The 20,168-nt window shown below is 36.6% G+C and overlaps 1 protein-coding gene across 6 annotated transcripts in view; it reads right to left on the reverse strand.

Annotated features, from left to right (window-relative positions):
- The window catches only part of DCLK1 (doublecortin like kinase 1), a 335,098-nt gene that overhangs the window by 48,796 nt on the left and 266,134 nt on the right, over positions 1 to 20,168 (reverse strand). For 4 of the 6 annotated variants that reach the window (XM_048847689.2, XM_048847670.2, XM_048847680.2 and 1 more), the window contains 2 exons: positions 7,092 to 7,176; positions 4,216 to 4,324 (listed from right to left, as the gene is read on the reverse strand). In XM_048847689.2, the coding sequence (XP_048703646.1) occupies positions 4,216 to 4,324; positions 7,092 to 7,176 (194 nt within the window). Of the gene's footprint in view, positions 1 to 4,215; positions 4,325 to 7,091; positions 7,177 to 13,815; positions 18,731 to 20,168 lie in introns of those variants that run through there. The other 2 variants (XM_048847716.2, XM_048847708.2) reach the window with 2 other exon arrangements.

A 20,168-nucleotide genomic window follows, 5' to 3' on the forward strand; every position in this document is an offset into this window, starting at 1 on the left:
AAAATGTACGCATTATTTCCAGTCTGAATTTGTCTAGTTTCAAATTCCAGATATTGGATCATGTTGTCTCTCTCTGCTAGACTGGGCCCCATTATTAAATCTTTGTTCGCCCTGTAGATACTTCTATATAATCAAGTCACTCCTTAATCCTCTCATTGTTAAGACAAATAGATGGAGCTCCTTGAGTTTATCACTATAAGAAATATTTGTAATCCTTAATCATTCTTGTGGCTCTTCTCTGAACCCCCTTCCAACCCATCCTGAATTGTGGGCACCAGACCAGGACACAGTGTTCCAGCAATGGTCACACCAGTGCCAAACACAGAGGTAAAAGAGCCTCTTTACTCCTACTCAAGATTCCCGCTTACGCATCCCAGGATCGGATTAGCTTTTTTGGCCATAGCATTGCACTGGGAGTTCATGTTCAGCAGATTATACCCCAATTTCCCAAATTTTGTAATGGGAACGTTTATAAAGAAGAAAAATGTGACAAATACTTCACCACATTCAGATTCGAAAGCTGGCAGGGCCCAAAGAAAGATATAAATTAGGATACAAATTAAGAGTTTCCAAAGAAGCTATTCTGAATGATCATCTCTTCAAAACTACAGCATTGCTGTTAAAGCCTTAATTTAAACTAGCAATAAAGCACCCTGACATCTATGTTTTCCCCACTAGAGGGCTTCAAACTACAGCTCTGACCATTCTTCACCCTGAGGTGGCCTTCATGTGGATGCATTTATTCTGAGTAGACACACCCAAACCTGAGAAGGGACAGATAGTTACAGTATCAATGTCGATCTTTTAGGTGGGAGGGACAGCATCAGAAACTCAGGTGCAAGGGGCCAAAACTCAGCAAAATATGTTCTTCTTGAAAGCTAGTGAACCAGACTCTTTAGTTGTCCCAGGAAAGCTTCCTTTCTGTCACAAAAAAGGATATTAATGGATTTTGTTTTCTGTGTAAGACTATATGTGCTCCAAAACACTGGAAATATTAACTAGCATGGAAATTAAGATATTTCCAAAATCTGATATATTAGAAATGAATTTGTCTGAAAACATACTGCTGGACAAATTGCATACATGATACAGCAAATATGTAACAAGCAGATGACAACTCTGGCGACTCTGATTTGGGGCATCATATATTTTTTAAAAGAAAATAAAAAGCTAGGATCATGTAAATTAATATCCTTTTTATTCTTTCCTCTAAAAAGATGTGTAACCACAGACTGTTGGCAACATTGATTTGCTCTGTGTCTTACAGACCTATTAAGTAAACATTCAGAACAGACATTCAGAACAGACCAGAAAGAGACAATCAGATAGGCAAGCGACGATATACGTATCACTTATAATGAACAATAAAAAGGTACAGTGCAAAGCAGAAAATTCAGATTACTGCAGTATAAAAGTTTACAACTATGTACTAATCACAGGCTAAAATGTTAGACCTGTTAATTAAATTTTCCTAAACCAAATAACGGGCTGCAGTCCTTCCACACACTAAGCTTTCACAAAATCCAGTGGGCATTTGGGTGTGCAAGGAATGCAGGATCACGGTCATGATTTTTTATGGATACACCCCCCTCCCCAACCTTTGCACCCACACCATGTATGTGAGGGAGATATGCATGTGATAAATTAGAGACGTAATAAATACTGCATGTAAAATCTTACTCAAGGCCCAAGAAGGGGAAGATTGAGTCTTAGTACAGTGACAAGTTTTTTTAATAGATCAAAGAGTCATAACCGAGATCCAAGGCTGTTCTAGACACAGGAGTTTTATGCCGGTGGGAAGAGGAAATTTCTTCAGCTCCCTAACATTGCCCAGCATTCACTCCCAGCCCTACAGGGCCTGAGATAACTTTAAAGTTATGCAAAAAGAAAAGGAGTACTTGTGGCACCTTAGAGACTAACCAATTTATCTGAGCATGAGCTTTCGTGAGCTACAGCTCACTTCATCAGATGCATACCGTGGAAACTGCAGCAGACTTTATATATACACAGAGAATATGAAACAATACCTCCTCCCACCCCACTGTCCTGCTGGTAATAGCTTATCTAAAGTGATCATCAGGTGGGCCATTTCCAGCACAAATCCAGGTTTTCTCACCCTCCACCCCCCCACACAAATTCACTCTCCTGCTGGTGCTAGCCCATCCAAAGTGACAACTCTTTACATAATCAAGTCGGGCTATTTCCTGCATAAATCGGAAATGTTTAATGTTAATGTTTAATGTTTCTGTTTCCCTGAACTCACACTCATGGTAACCAAGCCAGCTTTACAGGTGGAGGGATACAAGGAACAGTTCTAATACATTTGTGGTTTAACTCTCAAAAACATTCCTCAGATAGTTTCTCTTTAACACAAACAATATCTGCAGGAAGGTGTGCACTTTTTTGGGATGATCTGCATAACCAGACCACAAAATCCCTAGTCACTTATAGGATATTCCATACAGACAGTGCCACATATTACTAAAGATAACTGGGAAATGGTAGCACTATTTCTGTGTGTAGTGAGACCAACAGTTAGTTCTATCATTTCCTTGTAACACATTTCTTCTCAACTTCAGAAACACCTGAAAAGCCCCAAATTGCGTGAGTACACATTTTTAACTGAAGGCAGGGAAGACTCTCAGAATCTCCCAGTATTATTCTGCTGCATAATCTACTAGCTTCTTTAATCTACTATTTCTTTCATTTTAGACTTGCCCTTTTCTTTTCTCGCACTCTAAGCTGAGCCTTTTTCCCCTCCCCTTTTCTTTCACCTTATCCTTTTTTCTTCTATATGGCTTTATATGTGCCCTCTTTAATTTTGCTTTTCTCCTTTTTCTTGGGTTTCTACATTTTCTAGCTCAGTGTTCCTGTGAGAGGCCACTTTCAACTCTGGAGTTTGATCTGAAAGATCTTTTGCATCAAACATCATAACCTCTCTCAAAGGAGCTCTAAAGGTGTCAAAATAATCTTGGCCACGTACCATGTGAACCCTGAGTCTGTAGAGAGAAAGGTTCCAGACTTCCACAATAGCTGTTAGTTTGGTATATGGAGACAATTCAAGCTGAATCCAAGACTGGGACAAATTTCTTTCCAGGGAGACTCTAGTTTGTATCCAGCCTATTCTTGATCTAGTTTTTGTGGTTTGCTTCCAAGTTTGTACTTGCCGAAATGTTAAATTTGCTTCTGAAACCACCGTGGAGTCTTCCGTAAACTGCTCCTCATTAGGATGTAGTGGCAGTGGATGTGGAATCTCATTCTCCGAACGCCCATGATCAGATATTGGCAGCTCTGTTGTTCATTGTGGACATCTCTTTCTCTGGCTCTTTTTTCCGCCATTCTCTGCACTGCCATCATCAGAAATCAGAAGCTTCATAATAATTTCTGTTGTGGACATCTCCTCCTCCCTGTGTTTCTTTTACACCACACTCTCTTGGTTCTCAGCAATGCCTCTCTCTCTCCTCTCTCACCTCTTAGTGGGGCTGTGGCAGCACGGCCTACTTCAGGGTTTAGGGGTGAGGAACTCACACCCACCCCTCTTGTTGCACATGAGTTTCAGTCAGTCTCTCATCCTTTATTCCTTTCCCTTTGTCCTTTGGAGTTGGGTCCAGCCACCTCTGACACCACATTGTAATACAAAACAAGCAGGAAGAGCACAGAGGCACATGTTTCATTAAGAATAACCTGGAAGTGATGCTGACAGTCAGCATGACTTCAAGGCATAGTGAGATCTAAAGTTAGTTTTCAGTGCCTTACAGTGCCCCACACACAAATTTCACATTCTAATTTTTCCTGTATTTGCACAGAATGCTCTCCAGAAAAAAGATGATGAACACATATGCTAGAGCTTTGAATCCCTCTCAGGTCTGTTCTAACCAGTCAAAAAGGAAAGCTGGAAGAGTAAACTGCAAGAAAATAGTTTCAAATAGCTTATTTTAGAACACTGAGAACCCTGGTAGAATTGTGCTGAGCACGGGGATGGGCGGGGAGGGGATATATAAAAAAAACCCAAAGCATGAAAGTTATAGATTGTCCCTTAGAACTGCCCCTTTTTTCACAGCACAGGTTATTAGACTAGTTTTTCCATTTTTTCCATCTGGCACTGAGATATTACCTTATTCCACAGGTCCCACAGTCTGCAAATAAAGATATGATCTAGGAAAAGCATTATATTAATGATTGCTTTTACAGTAATAAGCAAATAATCCTTCTCACCTTTCTATACACTCCTTTACAATAGCAAAATTTCCATCTCCTATAGTCCTTCCAACTTTATATCTTTCTGCTATTGATGCTGGAACCTGGAAGCCTTCCTCCAACACTTCTGAAAAAATCATTAGTGCATTTTTATTGGTAGAGAAGGAAATGCAGATGTTGCACATAACATGCACTTTAGGTCCAATGGAAACCATTCAGAATCAATATCTCATTTAGTGTATAGCAAAACCATGCTGATGACATTGAATATACTCAATAGGTTTCACACAGATCAAATGATGAAAAATAAAACCTATGGGCTGTAGACTCAGACATTCAAGGTTTACACAACTTACAGTACCTATTGCAACATATTCACACTGTAAAACTGAAATTGTATTTTTTAAATATGAAAGGGCCTTTGTGATCTCCACAAACGTAGTTGAGCCCTTTGATAAGGGTTAGAGCTGCTTGACATAGTATGATTAAATATACGTACCAAAAATCTAACACTCAAGCACTTATTTTATTACATCCTGTAAAATGAGACATCCATAAAATTCCCCATGTGTTAAGTGCTATTTTCCCCTCAATATTAAATATTTAGTTTTTAAACAAATGTTCTCAATCATATCACCTTCACATGCAACCTGGGCACCAGATGTTTAGATAAAATTGTGTTACACACGGTGTCTACACACAGAAAAGGTTTGTAGTTCCTGTTACTTTAGTGCCTATTAATGCACCTTTATTCTTGAAATACATTTGAAACAGCAGTTTACCAATGCCTACTAATGCTTCCAAAAGCGGGGACTATGGACTTTAATCTAAACCAACCACCTTTGGACCATATAAATATACCGGGTATATACTAATACCTAAAAAGCCTTTTAAAACAGTGACTCTTAAATTTACACGCTTTAAGGCAGTAAACATTAATTAGATTTCACACAACAGAATACAAAGTGTGAGAGACTATTTGGCAAAAAACCCACATGTTTTCCAATGTGGTGTTAAGATTGAAATGCTGTGACTTTTGTGTTTTTCACCTTAAATCACAAATGGTACAGGGATACGTGTGTCTCTCTGTTGGAACGATAGCCCCAGAGTATAGGCTACCCTGAGTCGCCACATCTTAATCACTGGCATGCTGCGAGGATATTCATCTCGCTGGAGCTGTCATTTTTCTATGAAAGCCCAATGTGATTATGCATGCTTCCTAAAAAAGTAGTTACAAGTGAATGGAACACTCCAGTGCACGGTGCTGTTCAGCTATTCAGATTAATTTACTTCAGGCACACTATGTTCGTTTTGGTAAAGATCCTGGTCATACGCTACGCTTTTTATCAAAGAAAGGCTAGGACAGGGTATTTGAGATACTGTCTGTGCAAAGTAATTTTATAGATTGAAGGGGTATCAAACAGGAGTTATTATTTTACATACAACTGTCCTCTAATTGTTGCTTTTATTTTCTAATTAAATGTCAAATCAATTTACATTGTATCAAAACCCTCATCCTATGCCACCTTGAACTCAGGTCCGCATACAACATACCAATGTACGTCTGAACTGTTTTGTCTATGCCGGATTCTAAACTGCTTGAAACAAGGAACAGGTCTCTTTATAGGCTGTGAAATGTTAAGCATATTGCCCTTATATATGAAACGAAAGGAAGGAAATATGTGACATCCCCAGCAGGAATGATGACCTTGCAGAATCTTCATGCATCAGGGGAGTTCAGTTTCATATGAACAACTGCGGATTAAAGGTTCCAACTCTCCTCTTAAATGGGTAGGTTACTAGACCTTTGCTGTGCTACTTCCAAGAGTTTGGAACTTTGGTCAAAATTACATCCCTCTCATTCCATCACCTCCTCCTTTTAAAAAACCTTAATATAAGAATTATTCTAGAAGTTACTCTATTTTAGTTGCCCCTGCATTTATTACCTTTCCTTCTAACTTTTCACCATTTTATCACCCTGGGTTCCTTTTATTTTTCAGCTTTAGAGGGTGCTCTTGTCATTTTTTTTAAAAGATATACATCACAGTAAAACAATTAAACACACAGCCCACAAAGTACTCAAGTGGGAGTACTTGTAAATAAAATGAGTATGTCAGGCAACAATCAGTAATAATAAACCACCATCATCCTCATCCCATGATCTAAAAATTTTATAAAATCAGATTTTTTTTTAAAGAGATGGGCCATTAAAGTGGCAGTTGGGCCTTCTCTACATTACAACCAGTTTAATCCCCAGAGCTTCTGTCACACTTTGGGTGAAATCCTGATCCTATTGAAGTCAATGGCAAAACTCTCACTAACTTCAAAAGGGCCAGTATTTCATAGATTTTAAGCCCAGAAGGGACCACTGTGATTATCAACTTTGACTTTCTTCACACTTTGTGTCCACACACAAAAGTGCTGTAAATAATTCACAAGCATTCTAAAATGTGGGTGGAGTAGAAAAAGCTTTCACATTTCAGAACTGGGTTGGTCTAAACCATTTCTGTTTGAACCCATTTAGCACCAATGAGGAAATTGTTCAACTAGTTCTGCTATTATTGTCCCATATTGTACTGGTGGCCTTTCAAAACATTCCAGAATCCACTGCTTCTGGGAGCTGTTCTGCAATCTGTAGGGTCAGTACCAGAGAAGACAGTGGAACTGAAATGCTTGAATAATGCTATTCTGGATGAAGGGCAAACATCATGCTAGCATAGAATCCATGATTCAACCAGTTCAGTAAACCTGGTAACCCTCTCAAGGTGGACTCAGTCATCCCTACAACTCTTCACTCTCTTCAGCATGAATAGCAACTCGTTTCCCGTATAGATGCTGGCTATCACTGTTTTGAAATGTCAACAACCTTCTATCATCAAAGCAGTCTCTTTTACCTTCTCCAGGTCCATCATTTTCATCCATGGAGCTGCAAACTTTGGTGGATGCTAATGAGGTAGAGGAGCCACTGTGTTGGGAGCTCTGGAAATGGAGAAAGACAAAGGAAGACAGAAATGATTGTTAAACTGCACTTGTGTCTCCACACGTCATTACTGGACAGAAGTCCCAAAAGGGAGTTTAGTATTTCCCATGGAAAACATCCATTCACCCCTTGAAAAGAGCCTACAGGATGTTTATCAAAAGTTAGATTTTTCTGCTCATCGAATTCTTTTTATTCCCCCTTGTTACTGGAGATTTCCCTACTTCATTTTGTGCAATTCAGCTTCTATGCACCTTCCATTGAAAAACAAGTGTAGAAAGGTTCTACATCGAGTACACATTTTTGTGGCTGAAATGTGAGAAGTCACCAAATTGGGGTACTCTCTGTTGGCAGGAAGTTTCCAGTAATTAGTTGTCTTGACTTTTTAACCCAGCTAATACCAACACCAAAATGCCAATTATGACTGATATCTATTTTGTTAGAACCAGGTTCACTCTTTTCTGCAAGGACCCATTTGGTGAAAGCCTCCCCAGAAAGGTCCTAGAACAGGCAAGTATATTTTTGTCATATAGGGAGAAAATAAAACAACATTACCACATATATGCTTATTTTCCAGAGACCTCTTATTCTGTGCTGCATCTCTCTTACTAATGATTAAATAATGTCCCAGCCAGAGAAACACCATCTGCAAACTGAAAAAATCTACAAATGTAACGGCAGAACTTTAAACTTAAAGCCACAAATGGGCATTACTGTATATTTTCATGGGGTAACTTGAGTTAGAAAGAGGTCTTTATTTAATTATAAAAATCATGTGATAATACTATCTTGTGTTTATAAAGCACTTTTCATGCAGAAAGATTCCAAAGTGCTATATTATTTGTAGTTTGCCTCCAAGTTACATATCATGTAGAGTGAGACTGTACTGTTTGTAATTTACATTGTAATCTCTTAGGGGCAGGGACTGGATCATATCTTTCTCTATATTTGGAAGATACTGAAAACAGTCTTGGGAGGTCTGGAAATGTGGAAGTGTTAGCAGTCAATGAATAAATGCTACGAAGTTAACTGGAAAAACAAACTATTTAGAGGAATCATTTCATACACCAAAGAAATAAAAGTCACTTTAGGGTAGAACAGAGCAACTGTTTGGGGCAGGATATGAAGAACAATGCTATATCCGGTTGAAACTTCAGTGCAGTACTGAGCTAGACAGGATGCAATTACTAGAGTTAGAATCTGGCCAGAATGCTCGAGTTTATTTGTATTTGCAGGCTAAATTTTAATTTCTCCCACACTAAATTGAGATCAGTGGATTTAGCCATTCATTTTGACCTATTTTTCTTTAAATAAACCTCATTATTTACACATTCCATGCCTAAGAATTTCTTTGTCTTTTCTTTTAATCATCACAAACTCATTCTTTTCATTGGTGTGACCACTTCCTTTGAGCTTTGACTAGGATTAAAACTTCACTCATCAGCTTTTGGACTACATTTTCTGCCTCTTAATGACAGAAGCGTGCACTGAGTGGCTTTATACTGTTCACTGAGGCATTACTGCCCTTGCTGCAGGCATAGGACAAGTGTTAACTACCTATATTTAAACTCTGCTAGATATTACAGTGAAAACTTACCTCACAAACATTTGCAAATGACAGTGCAGAGGGATAACAAGTAATAAGCATACAGCATAACTCGATGAATTCTCAAGGCAGGAGGAAATATTCCAGGTGTATAGCACAGAATGATGATAAAAAGTAAAAATTTTGTTTTACACTTCTACTGGGAAGAACATATAGTGAATAGCTTTCACTATTTTTTCTGGTCCTTCTCTTAACTCTCCTATGACAGCATATCCAAATTATGATTGCTTCTGCCATTCCACTCTGTTTTCTTAAGGGGACTATCATTTAAATATGTTCAGTATATGATGTATATGCAGTCATGAAATGATCTTTAAAAACTCTGAAGTGTTATAGCCCAGGACTGTTGAAAGCGTTAGTATTTTGACAAATTACCAAATGGTTACTGCATACAGTTTTTGCATGTTAAATGGTGAGATGAATCTTTACAGCAGATGGTACCTCTAACACTACTGATTATACACCACAGCATCTTCTTTAACATTTTGATTATCTCTTCAGACTGCTGACCTACTGCTCTTACTCCTAGAGTGAAAATGGGAGAGAGATTAAAGTTGAGACATTACTTTGTGGACAAATTTTCTCAACCTGTATGTGTAAATTTAGTCTCATTTATGCAAGAGCACCTGATTTTTCAGAGCTTTTGAGGTCCCACTGGGATTTGTAGGTGCTCAGTTCTGAAAATCAGACAAAATCACTGAAACATATGCTTTAACTTTAAACACAAATAGTCCCAATTGACATGTGTGAGGCTAAGCATGTACTTAACCGCTTAGCTAAATAAGGGTCATCTTTGGGTGCCTAAATATGGATTTAGGAACCTAACTCTAGTCAATCAGAGATGAGAATGTTGGTTTCTGTAAATTTTAGCAGAAAACAGCTTTAATATGAGACTATTTTTAAAGCCTCCATCTCTCTTATAGACATTATATTTAGATCAAAACATGAGAGCAGGAAGACTCCATATTATACACAAATAAATAAAACCTGGGCACCAAAATGATGCATTACCGCTATGTACTCTACCATAGGTCTGCACACAAAGCACCCACTGACAGCAGTGAGAGTTGTGCACATAAAACAAGTGGGTATGGACTAGAGTGTAAAATGAAGGGAGTGTTAATGAATTATTTTGAAGACTGCCAGACCACAGAAACCATGAAGGAATGCCCTCTACATCACATTTAAGAAAGCCCTCCAATTGTATTAAACAGATCTAAAAAATAATATTAATAAAGTTCAGGAATTGTATGTACACATCTATAGTCACAATCCCCACAGAGCATCTCATCTGCTATGCAGACGAGGTTACTAGGTAGAAGAGTCACAAACAGCTTGATTTTATTGTGTATTTCAGTTCCCTGGAATTATATAAAGGCATTTATTTATTTATTCATTCGTTGTTTTGTAAGCTAGAAGGACCTCAGAGTTCATTTAGACTTTATTTAGCTCATTTTCCTCACCAAGCTGAAAGCCCTCTGAGCCCCATTCCTTTGAGGGGCTTGGTGTTTCTTCCAGTTGGCTTGCTAATCCTGATGCAGTTCTTTGTTGTACATATGGTAGCCCTAACAGCTGTGGATCCCATTAGGATTATTGCAGAGGAAAAAACCCTATGCAAGAGCAAGATATTTTCAACTACAGACCGTAATGCAATTAGCTGTTTTAATTGTAAGAGATCTTGAGGCACTTGAAATGTCATCACCTCTAAGCAGATTTAACAGGACCAGTTGCACAGGTTGCTGACACCTGGATGCTTTTATGACACACCTACATAAAAGCAATGGCATAAAAAGATCAGGTCTTTGGTGTAGGTATTTCAGATCCTATTCGGGTTCACGTAACAGATGGTCAACATACCACACTTCTTATTGATGTGAATGGGAAGATTAGCACTATAGAGTTTCAACCATGTTTTACTGAGAGATTTATTCAGCAACTGTTTTGTAAATATTTAAAGGGTGTACTTCAACTGCCATTCCTCAAATTCAAGGACAAGAGTATGGTAAAGTATTATATAAATCTGAGGATTCTCCTCTTCCTACATACACCTTGATCCAAAACTCATCTTCCATCACAGTCCCACACAACACAGGGAATTATTTTTGTGGACTATTGATATGAAGCAGTTATGAAAGGAAACCCATAACAAGTATGTTTAGGAAGCAGGTTAATGCATATCAGATTCCCAAATCTTGAAAACGGAACATTGGATTACGTTTTCCAATTTATCGGAATCTTTATTAGCGCACATGAAGTCTACAAAGTCTTTAGACAATAGATTCTTTTGTATTTTGCTAATGTGAAGGAAGCATGTGGATGAAATGTCAGTAACAGAAATCCACACAGATGTAAAGCTGAGTTTGGAACACATGCAGAGTTGTGTTCTTTTAAAAGGGTGTTACTGAAACAGAGTAAAATGAGTACACAAAGTGTAGATCAGGCACAGTGTTGAGGCACATCGTAAGTGAATGCTTTAAATTATTATAGCATATCCAAGAATTACCCAGGATTTTACAAACATGGTAAGGGGAAAGGCTAAACATTTCAGTAGTGTGTGTTTGAATACACCAGGAAATATATCAACAGAGATTCCTAGAAACTAAAGAGACCAGTTAGGCAAACGTGCCAATCTCCTCGCCTATGCAATATTGTGACCCATGTGTGTTTGGTTCAGTTATAAATTATTCAGGTTATTAAATTATCTTAATCCTCCACCATTTCCCTTGGAAGCCCATTCCCTTGTCTAATGGTCATCATGTTTAGTGACAAAATAAGGGCAACAGAACAGTGTAGAAATGAGATTAAGAGCCTGATTCTGCTCACCTAATTCCACTGAAGTTTCACTGTCGTAAAACCAATAAGAACGGAGAATAACGTACACTGGGAATATTTCAAGAGCAGGAAATTTTTTTAAAAGGCTATGCAGAGGGTAAAATATTCAGCAACAAAAAGTAAAATTAATACTACTTTTTGGTACCATTTTTGAAGAAGAAACTCAGTTGTATTTATTACAGCCTAGACAGAAGCCAAGGATTAGACAAAGTTCTATTGCCCTCTCTCTATCCAGTGAAAAATGTTATTTTCCTTTGTTTAATCAGTTACATTTTTTTGGCACATACAGATGAGAAGAAAAAAAAAATCTCAAGTAAACAGTACAGGACTAGTAAAAATTACTTAATGGAGAAACATCAACTCCACAATCTTTGTGCTGAAAGGGTGGAAGTCCATGGACTTCAATGTGTAGAAAGAGAAATGATGCAATTGTTTTCTTTTCAAGTTGGGATATACCACTAAACTGACACATGAGATCTACATTTATTAATAAGCTGCCTTCATCTGGAAAGAAGGGAAGAAGAAATGTGTGCAAGCATGAGTTTTGTCCATAGTCCTACATTCTACATAGTGTCTTGAGGCACATGATTTAAATGAGATCCTGCTTGAAGAGCTACACATTTTTCATATATGCACTTCAGGATATACAAAGAGATCAGTTCAAACACAAGCAATAATCTATATGTTTCATTTAGGAAATTGTTTTGTTCTTTTCTTGAGGGATTAAGGGAGTGAAAGTGAGATGGGAAAGTTTGCAGGAATATCATGCTGGTGAAAAGAACTAAAAATGGCAAACTAAAGTACTCTGTTCTATATAGGTTCTTGTATTGCACTCATCACCATAGAATCGGAGTGCCTAAGTATCCTGTTTGCCTACAGGGCAAGCGCAATACTGGAAGGCTAAAACAGTTTTCTATTTAGTGTTCAAGTAATAATCTTAAACCTGAGCTGGATGAACCACTGCTTTGAAGAATCAGTTGTAATTTAGTCTCTACCCTCACTCATTCTCTGGCATCTCCTGAGGAAAGATGGATGTTTTTCAAAATATATATCAGATTCATGCTTTTAGGTAGTTGGCCCACATAACTTTACTATATCCAGATTGCATTTAATGTAAAAGTTACTTATGCAGTAGCATAGTGAAAGGTGTTTTTTTTTAAGTTACATAGACATTATATCTTTAATTAAACAGAAGAAAAAGAAATTCTAAGAAAGTCACAGATTTCTGTTTCCTATTTCTTCCATTAGATTAGAAATGTTGCACTGTGGTCAATTTTTTATTTTTAATCCCATCTATTTGTCTGGGCTAAATTTTAAAAGCTCTCCCAGTGCCCCTAAGCATTTTAGGAAACGATTCTAACTTTACGTTATTTTGTGCCCTCTTTTAAATTATTGATATAGTACAGCTTCATTTTTGTCTTCATTAGGCTACTGCTGGTAGCCATCTCCTTATTACTGATAAAAAATGCAAAACGCAAACATTTTTAAGGGAAAAATGGTTTTGAACCTGGCAGACCAATTTCCCAATGATCAGGACATGGACTGAGCTGGAATTTGTATCAGTCTCACAGACCTATAGAGTAAGAGCTCTTGAAAATGAGTTGAAGCGACAGTAACCAGCAGGAGATAGAATGTCATCTGTTGCTAAGCTTTTCCCCAGAAATAAACTAGGGAAACATAAATGAAAGAGGGCAAAGGTGTGCTGGGGAAACAAGGTATTTATTTTAAAATACAGCAAATACAGTTCAACATTCTTTTCAGACACATTTTTCTAATAATTAGGTGACTTAGGAAGAGTGCTGCTAAAGCTCAGTTGACAGCAAAACCCGGTACACTGCTTACGGTACAGCACACTGATTTCTCACTTCATACTTCAAATCTATCCCGTCACACACTCACAAATTCACCCATAAGCAATTCTAGGCAGGTAAATTTCCTGTCTCCAAAGGACCTATTAGAAACAAAATTCTTCCCTAGAGGACTCTTTACCTCTATACACTAGAGCCCAGAATTTAAATTTTAAAAGCTACTGAAATGCATCCACTAGTTAAAGCAACCTATTAGGATCCATGAATCCTACACGCTTACATTAATTGAACTATTAGATGAACTATGTCATCCAATATGTATATATAATAACCATGAGAATTATTTTGAAGCCTGCTTTTCACATTTTCAAAATAAACTCACTGAACATCGTGTATGGGGTTTTTTCCATTTATTTATTACATGACTTACAATATTTTAGGATAATGTTAAATCTAGCAATACAACAAACTGCAACCGGTATGACATGGCCAAATATGAAACACAAGTACAACACAGTATGATGTAACAATGGCAGAAAATGGAAGTGATTTTCTTTAGCTGATTGTTTTATTTCAAATAATCAGAACTTATTTTTGTAGGTTTCACAAGTTTTGCTAATAAATCAACAGTTTTTCTGGTTTCCTGAAGCACATTAATACAAAAAAATGGAAGATTTGAGAAGAAAATATCCAAGCACTTTTCTTTGAAAAAGGGCCATATGGAGCTCTTTGTGAAAACCTTTAACTTGTTTTGTGATTAATGTGTCAGTATTTACAGTACTATGGAGCAACTAATAAAAAGAGCCCTTACCAGAAATGGTTTTAGTTCATCTTTCACTAGAGAGAGTTTAAACTCAATACAGCGTATTCAGGGAAAACCACAACTAATTACCTCTACATTTCAACACATCAGACAATGGGTATGCATATGAATACAGTACTTTTTTCATACTTTACTGCTGAAGGTGATTGAAATGTGAATATAATCAAGATGCACAAATACAGACATTAAAGTGCACACTGTGTATATATATAGCTTTTATATAAAAGTGTGTATACACACCCACCCACACTCATACCCTCCCCACTCACCACACACAATGATTTAAAATGGGAGCTATGGTCACTCAGCAACCCTAACAAATCATATCCAGGGGGTAAATAGGCAGAGCAGGCCATTCAACATGTATTACTAAAAAAGTATAGCTATGAATATCCCCTGTTCAGAGCACAGGGATATGCTGTTATTATTGTGAGGCATCAAATACATTCTTAATGGTCTTAAACAACCATTTGTATGTCTGTATCTACATGTAAAGCTATTTCTAATTGTGTGACATAAGGTTGTATTTTTATTTAACATTCTGGTGAGAATCTCTCTTCTTGCCATTGACAAGCAAAAAAATCCAACGTTAGATTATTTACAATTGATGTATTTGCTTGCATAATAATTGGATGCTAACAAAAAGTGCAGTAAACATTAATATTTGTTTTCAACAAGTGAAGAGGTAAATTTAGCCTCCGTGTTTTTAATCTTATTTTTTTTTGGATGAAATAGTAAATTTGGGTACCATTTAAAGAATTTTGTTTGTTTGTTTTGGAACTGTCAATTTTAACATTTAGAGTTGGACGACATCTTCTGTAACAACATGCTTTGCTGTATAAAGTTCACATTGTAGTGTAAACTATAAAGTTGTAAAAACAAGCAGTTTTATTTATTTCAATTTTTTTAGCATGCCAATAATCTCAAGCCATACACTCTAAGGCTCTAGGACATTACATATCCTTTCTTATCATATATATGCATACATGTATACACAATGAGATATGCATATTTATATAAATACCCACATACACCTGTATACATTTTTATAGCCACATATACCATAACAAAAAAGGTGCAAAGGGCTAAAAACAAACAAATAAAATGTACTCTTCCTGAATTGTTTTATGGTTTTGCAAAACAATTTTCCACACTATGATGCTGTTAGTTAACTACAGCTTCCTGATTTAATTTTAAACAATATTACAACACAATATGATTTAATTACAATGCAGGACAGCATGCTTCATGATGGGCAAAAGGTCAAATAGGTCAAAATATTACCATTCGTAATATTACCATTATTGATCAGCCTGCATACGTATACATAGCTGTGTATAAGGACCCAATCCTGCATCCACTGAAGTCAGTGACGTTTTTGCCACTAATTTAAAAGAGAGCTGAACCAGACCCATCATTAGGTGGACATGAGAGCTTTTCAAAGCGTATACAGTTCCTCAGGGGAGATGTTCAGCTAATGTAAGTTGTCGTAGGTCCATTGACCTTAATGGAGCGATGAAAATTTGCACCAGGTGAACATCTGCCCTTAATATATCAAAAAGACCACTAAATTTTTTCATATATTCATTTAAAGAAGCCACAAACAAGATGTAATTGTCCATGGGTTCAAAACCAGTTAGCCCTTTTATATACTGTGCTTCACATTTGAACTGTTCGTTGCTTTAAAAAAAAAAGTTGCAGAAAGCATTAGGAAAATATTCATGACTAACCACGAGGCTCAAGGGGAAGCAAAGCATTCACAATCTATACACAACTTTCAACCACATGGTAAACTCCTTATGGTAGGAACAGGTCATGCAATATAAGGAGAGGAACTATACAAAGTTCAAATAATACGAAGATGGTTAAACTATTCTGCTATTTAATAACAGTGACAAAGCCAGATGACAAAATAAAAGTTGTACTATTTGCAAGCAAAGCTACAATACCAAGTTAACATATTTTCAGTTCACCAGTGAACTGGAACCTTATGGTCTTGGTCCAAAGAAACATTTAATTTCTGCTCATGTATATAATGGAATTACACTCCACATAAAAGGGAATCTTAATGTTTATAAACAACATGCTTTTTCAAACTTCAAGGGACTTCCATTCCTAAAGTAAATGATGTACACTATCCCTTGAATAACCCTTTAAAAAGAATAGTATGTTTAAATGATTAAATGTTAGGGACTAGCATATCCTTTGAAACAGCCTGGAAGGAAAATTGGCAATATCATCAGTCAACTGTTAGTCCCAAAGTCCCCTCCATAGCTACCAAAGCCATGGAATTCAGATTCACTGGCAATATCTACTGTTTGTGCAGAATGAATAATGCTCAATGGACTGCTCTGAGCAAATAGTAGTCCATAAGACAGAGGGTAGGCAAGTTAAAATTCTGTGAATTCCTTTTCTTTGCAGACAAAACCAATCCCTTAGAGCCAGCAGCTATTTTGTTTCTCTTCCATCACTTTCTTTGCATTTTTGGCAACTGATGCCAACCCACTGCCACCTATTATGGACTCTTCTGAACTAAGTAATACCTTTTACAAAGAAATATCAACAACAGGCACAAGCACAAGTAACTTCACAGTTGTTGAGTCTTTTAGGTAAAACAGGGCACCTTTTGATCTCGGCAGAGGTCTCTCAACTTCTGTTGGAAATCATTTTAAACCTGAACTCTGAAGCAGGTGTGGTGAATCATGTGTTCAAAATGGATTAATCCAGTTGCTTCACAAGCCTGCCAGATCAGTGTCTTTCTCCCCAAATGATACTACAACCAGATAGTGAATACATAGAAGGGTGAGTATTGCGTTCTGCTGCCCTTTCAATTTTTTGTTTTCAATATTCTCTGCAAACAAAATGGTAATGTACTAGACTGCAAGCTGTAGGTACCACATGTCAACATTTTCTAGTTGCATGATTTTTTTAAGGACAGATTAGCATAACTGTAAAATATTACATTTAAAAGTTGCTATATAGTAGCTAACAACCCTCTAGGTATTTAAACAAACGTTCCTGATTTTTTTTTTAAGATGCTGTATTGGGATGTTACCAATTTCCTCAAAAATACCACTGTGTAAATTTGTTGTTTAAAAAGAGGAATCTGGCATGGTTGGGGCACTAAGTCTTAAAGCATAAGTATTTGATATACTAGAAGTAAATGAACTACTAAAAATATATGACCACTACACTGTGCCTTAAATATAAAGAATAAATATTAAATTAAGATTTAACATATAACTGGAAAGACCATAACTATGTAAATTATATTAGTTAGCTTGTATTCTCACAATAAAGCAGCAGAAAACAAACAAAATTAGTAGGTGTGTGTTAAGCAGCTGGTTACAATGCAAGACCTACTTTAACACGAAAAGAGTTTTGCATATTAATGTTGTACAAAATGTCCATGATATAGAAAATAAAGGAACTTGTAAAAATTCAGACCTTCAGAGATTGATTCATAATACCACCATTTTTAAAGGTTTTCACTTTTCAAATGGCCTGTTTGGAAAAGGTACAAAACATACTTTATGTCAGAGTCTGAGAAAGATTTTCCTATCTTTAACACAAGTGAAAAATACTCACTTTGTAAGCAAAATATGTTTGCAAAAAAGGTGTCATTGCGTGTACAGTATGCTGTTTGCCAGCAGGTCTATGTATTTTCCAACTAAATAGATTTTTTTCTTATTAATATTTACTCTCCTATGCAATAAAAGAGTGATTAATATAACAGCTCTGACATGGTGCAATATCATATTCATGCTTCCTGCTAAACGTCATTTTTCTTACGGTTATCAAATTCTAGTACAGTGAAAATACTCTAACAGTTCTTTGAAAGCATTTCTTTCAGTTAGCAACCATATATGGTTTCTCAATTTTCTTTCTTTAGATTAAGAACTCACTGGAAATCGTTTTATCAAGTAAATGTGAATGCTCATATTATGGAGGGGCAAAGTGGTGGAGAATGTCTGCTGTCACAATTGTGTTCTGTCATACAAGTTGAGCTATTTATTAACAGAGCAAAAAATGTTTATGTCCATACCATAGCAAATAAAGAGAACTATATTAAAAACTGTGAACATATGATCACTATTTCAGAATATAATAGGAGTGCTCTTCTCTGCCCATAATTGATTTCTTCATTATATTCACCTAACCCAATCATTATCCCATAATGTGTGCACAAATGCTTAGTTTTCATTTCTGAGTCAAGCACTCAATGCCTTACCCTAAAGCTTGCATCAAAAGAAGTGGTAAAACCAAAAATGCCCCCATAAATTTGTATATATTTGACTCGATTACTTTAATATTAAATATGCAAAACCCTTTTGTGCAATTCACTGTTACTGTAAATTAGCAGCTAATCTTGTAAGAAATGTTAAACCTTCACCAAATCACAAACCATAAACACTGTTCCATTTTCTCTTTTACACTGAGTCTCCTACTGAATCCAAATCATCCGAAGAGAGTGGGCGATACAGGTCCTGTAAGATGAAGGGCAGTATAGATTTGTTTATTGTGTTCAATTTGTTACACTGCAACTGTCCTATAATCTCTTTGCTGTTGTGGACCAGAATTGTTGGTTTAATTTAAAGTAACCTGTCTTCAATCATCAGAGCCCTAGAAACATAAGTAAATCTAGATTTTGTCAATAGAAAATATTTTAAATAGCATTTTTTTAACCTTAACTAATAAAGGCCATGTAATAAAACAATAACTGACTGCTTTGCAGAATTTCATAGCAGCTTTGGAACTTGGCAATATGGAATTCAAGTAATATTTTCCTTTTGTTTCTTTCTCAAGCAGTAGCAGAAAAGTAAATGCTTACCTTGTATTATAAGGTCATCAGGACCTAAAGGCCACTGGACCTATGCAGCATGGGTCCAGAAATATTTGATCCTAGGGCAGTTAACCCTCAATACTGTGGTTGCATATATAGTACTATCTGACAGTGGTGCTGCTTTTTCCACAATTTTTTTTATTTGGTAAAAAGACAGCATGTAAAATCCCTAGTCACTGGCTCTTTCTGATGGTAGCCAAGCAACAAGCTCATGTCAGCAGGGAGAGAGAGAGAGAGAGAGAGAGGCGCAACTTCTATTTTTCAACACCCACTCTAAGCATCCTCTGACTAATCAGATAATCCTCAAATGCCAGAGGTGTGGGAGTATAATGGATAACCTCAACCAACCTACAAAAGACAACATGTTTCTCAAAGATATGCAACACAAGAAAATGTTCACCAAGCAGAAAGGTGCATGGTAGAGCAGCCTCATTTCAAGGTGAAATAAGTAGAAGTGTTGGTTCAGAGAGGGAGGAAATAAATTCTGTGTTCCCCAGTGGTTTACCATCCCCCCACACAACACAACTTATTAAAACAGCGTGGCTACCTTGAGTCTCAAGCTGGGATTCTTTTAAACATGTCATGGGTTTAAAAATATTAAAACAAATACAAGATAGACATTGCTGAAACCTGCAATCGTACAAAAACACCACTGTCACCTCACATGAAAATGGTGATGACTGATGGACTCAGCAGCAAAACTATTCACATTTTCTTCCTCAGGAGAGTATTATTTTTTAAAACAATCCTAAAAATCTTAACTTAAAAAAAAGGAATATTTAAGATGTATGGGTTTCTTTTGTTTTTGTTTTGTTTTAAAAAAGAAAATATCATAACCCATGAACATTTGTGTTTTCTTTGCATGCACAGAAGTCAAGAATTATACATACATGTATTCATAACAGCCAAGTGTGCTTTTAAATCACCAATTTGTATGCATACATACAGCATGTAAAACAGGCCCCAGATTCTGAAAATCATGCTTTAAATGTATCCCTGTCTTTTAGTAACCAATCTAGGCTGAGGCATAACTGTAAACAGTCCTTTCTAATTTTTAATGTAATTATTTAGCTATTATTAAA

This window comes from Caretta caretta, chromosome 1 (genome assembly GCF_965140235.1).
Source record: "Caretta caretta isolate rCarCar2 chromosome 1, rCarCar1.hap1, whole genome shotgun sequence".
Classification (NCBI taxonomy): domain Eukaryota; kingdom Metazoa; phylum Chordata; order Testudines; family Cheloniidae; genus Caretta; species Caretta caretta.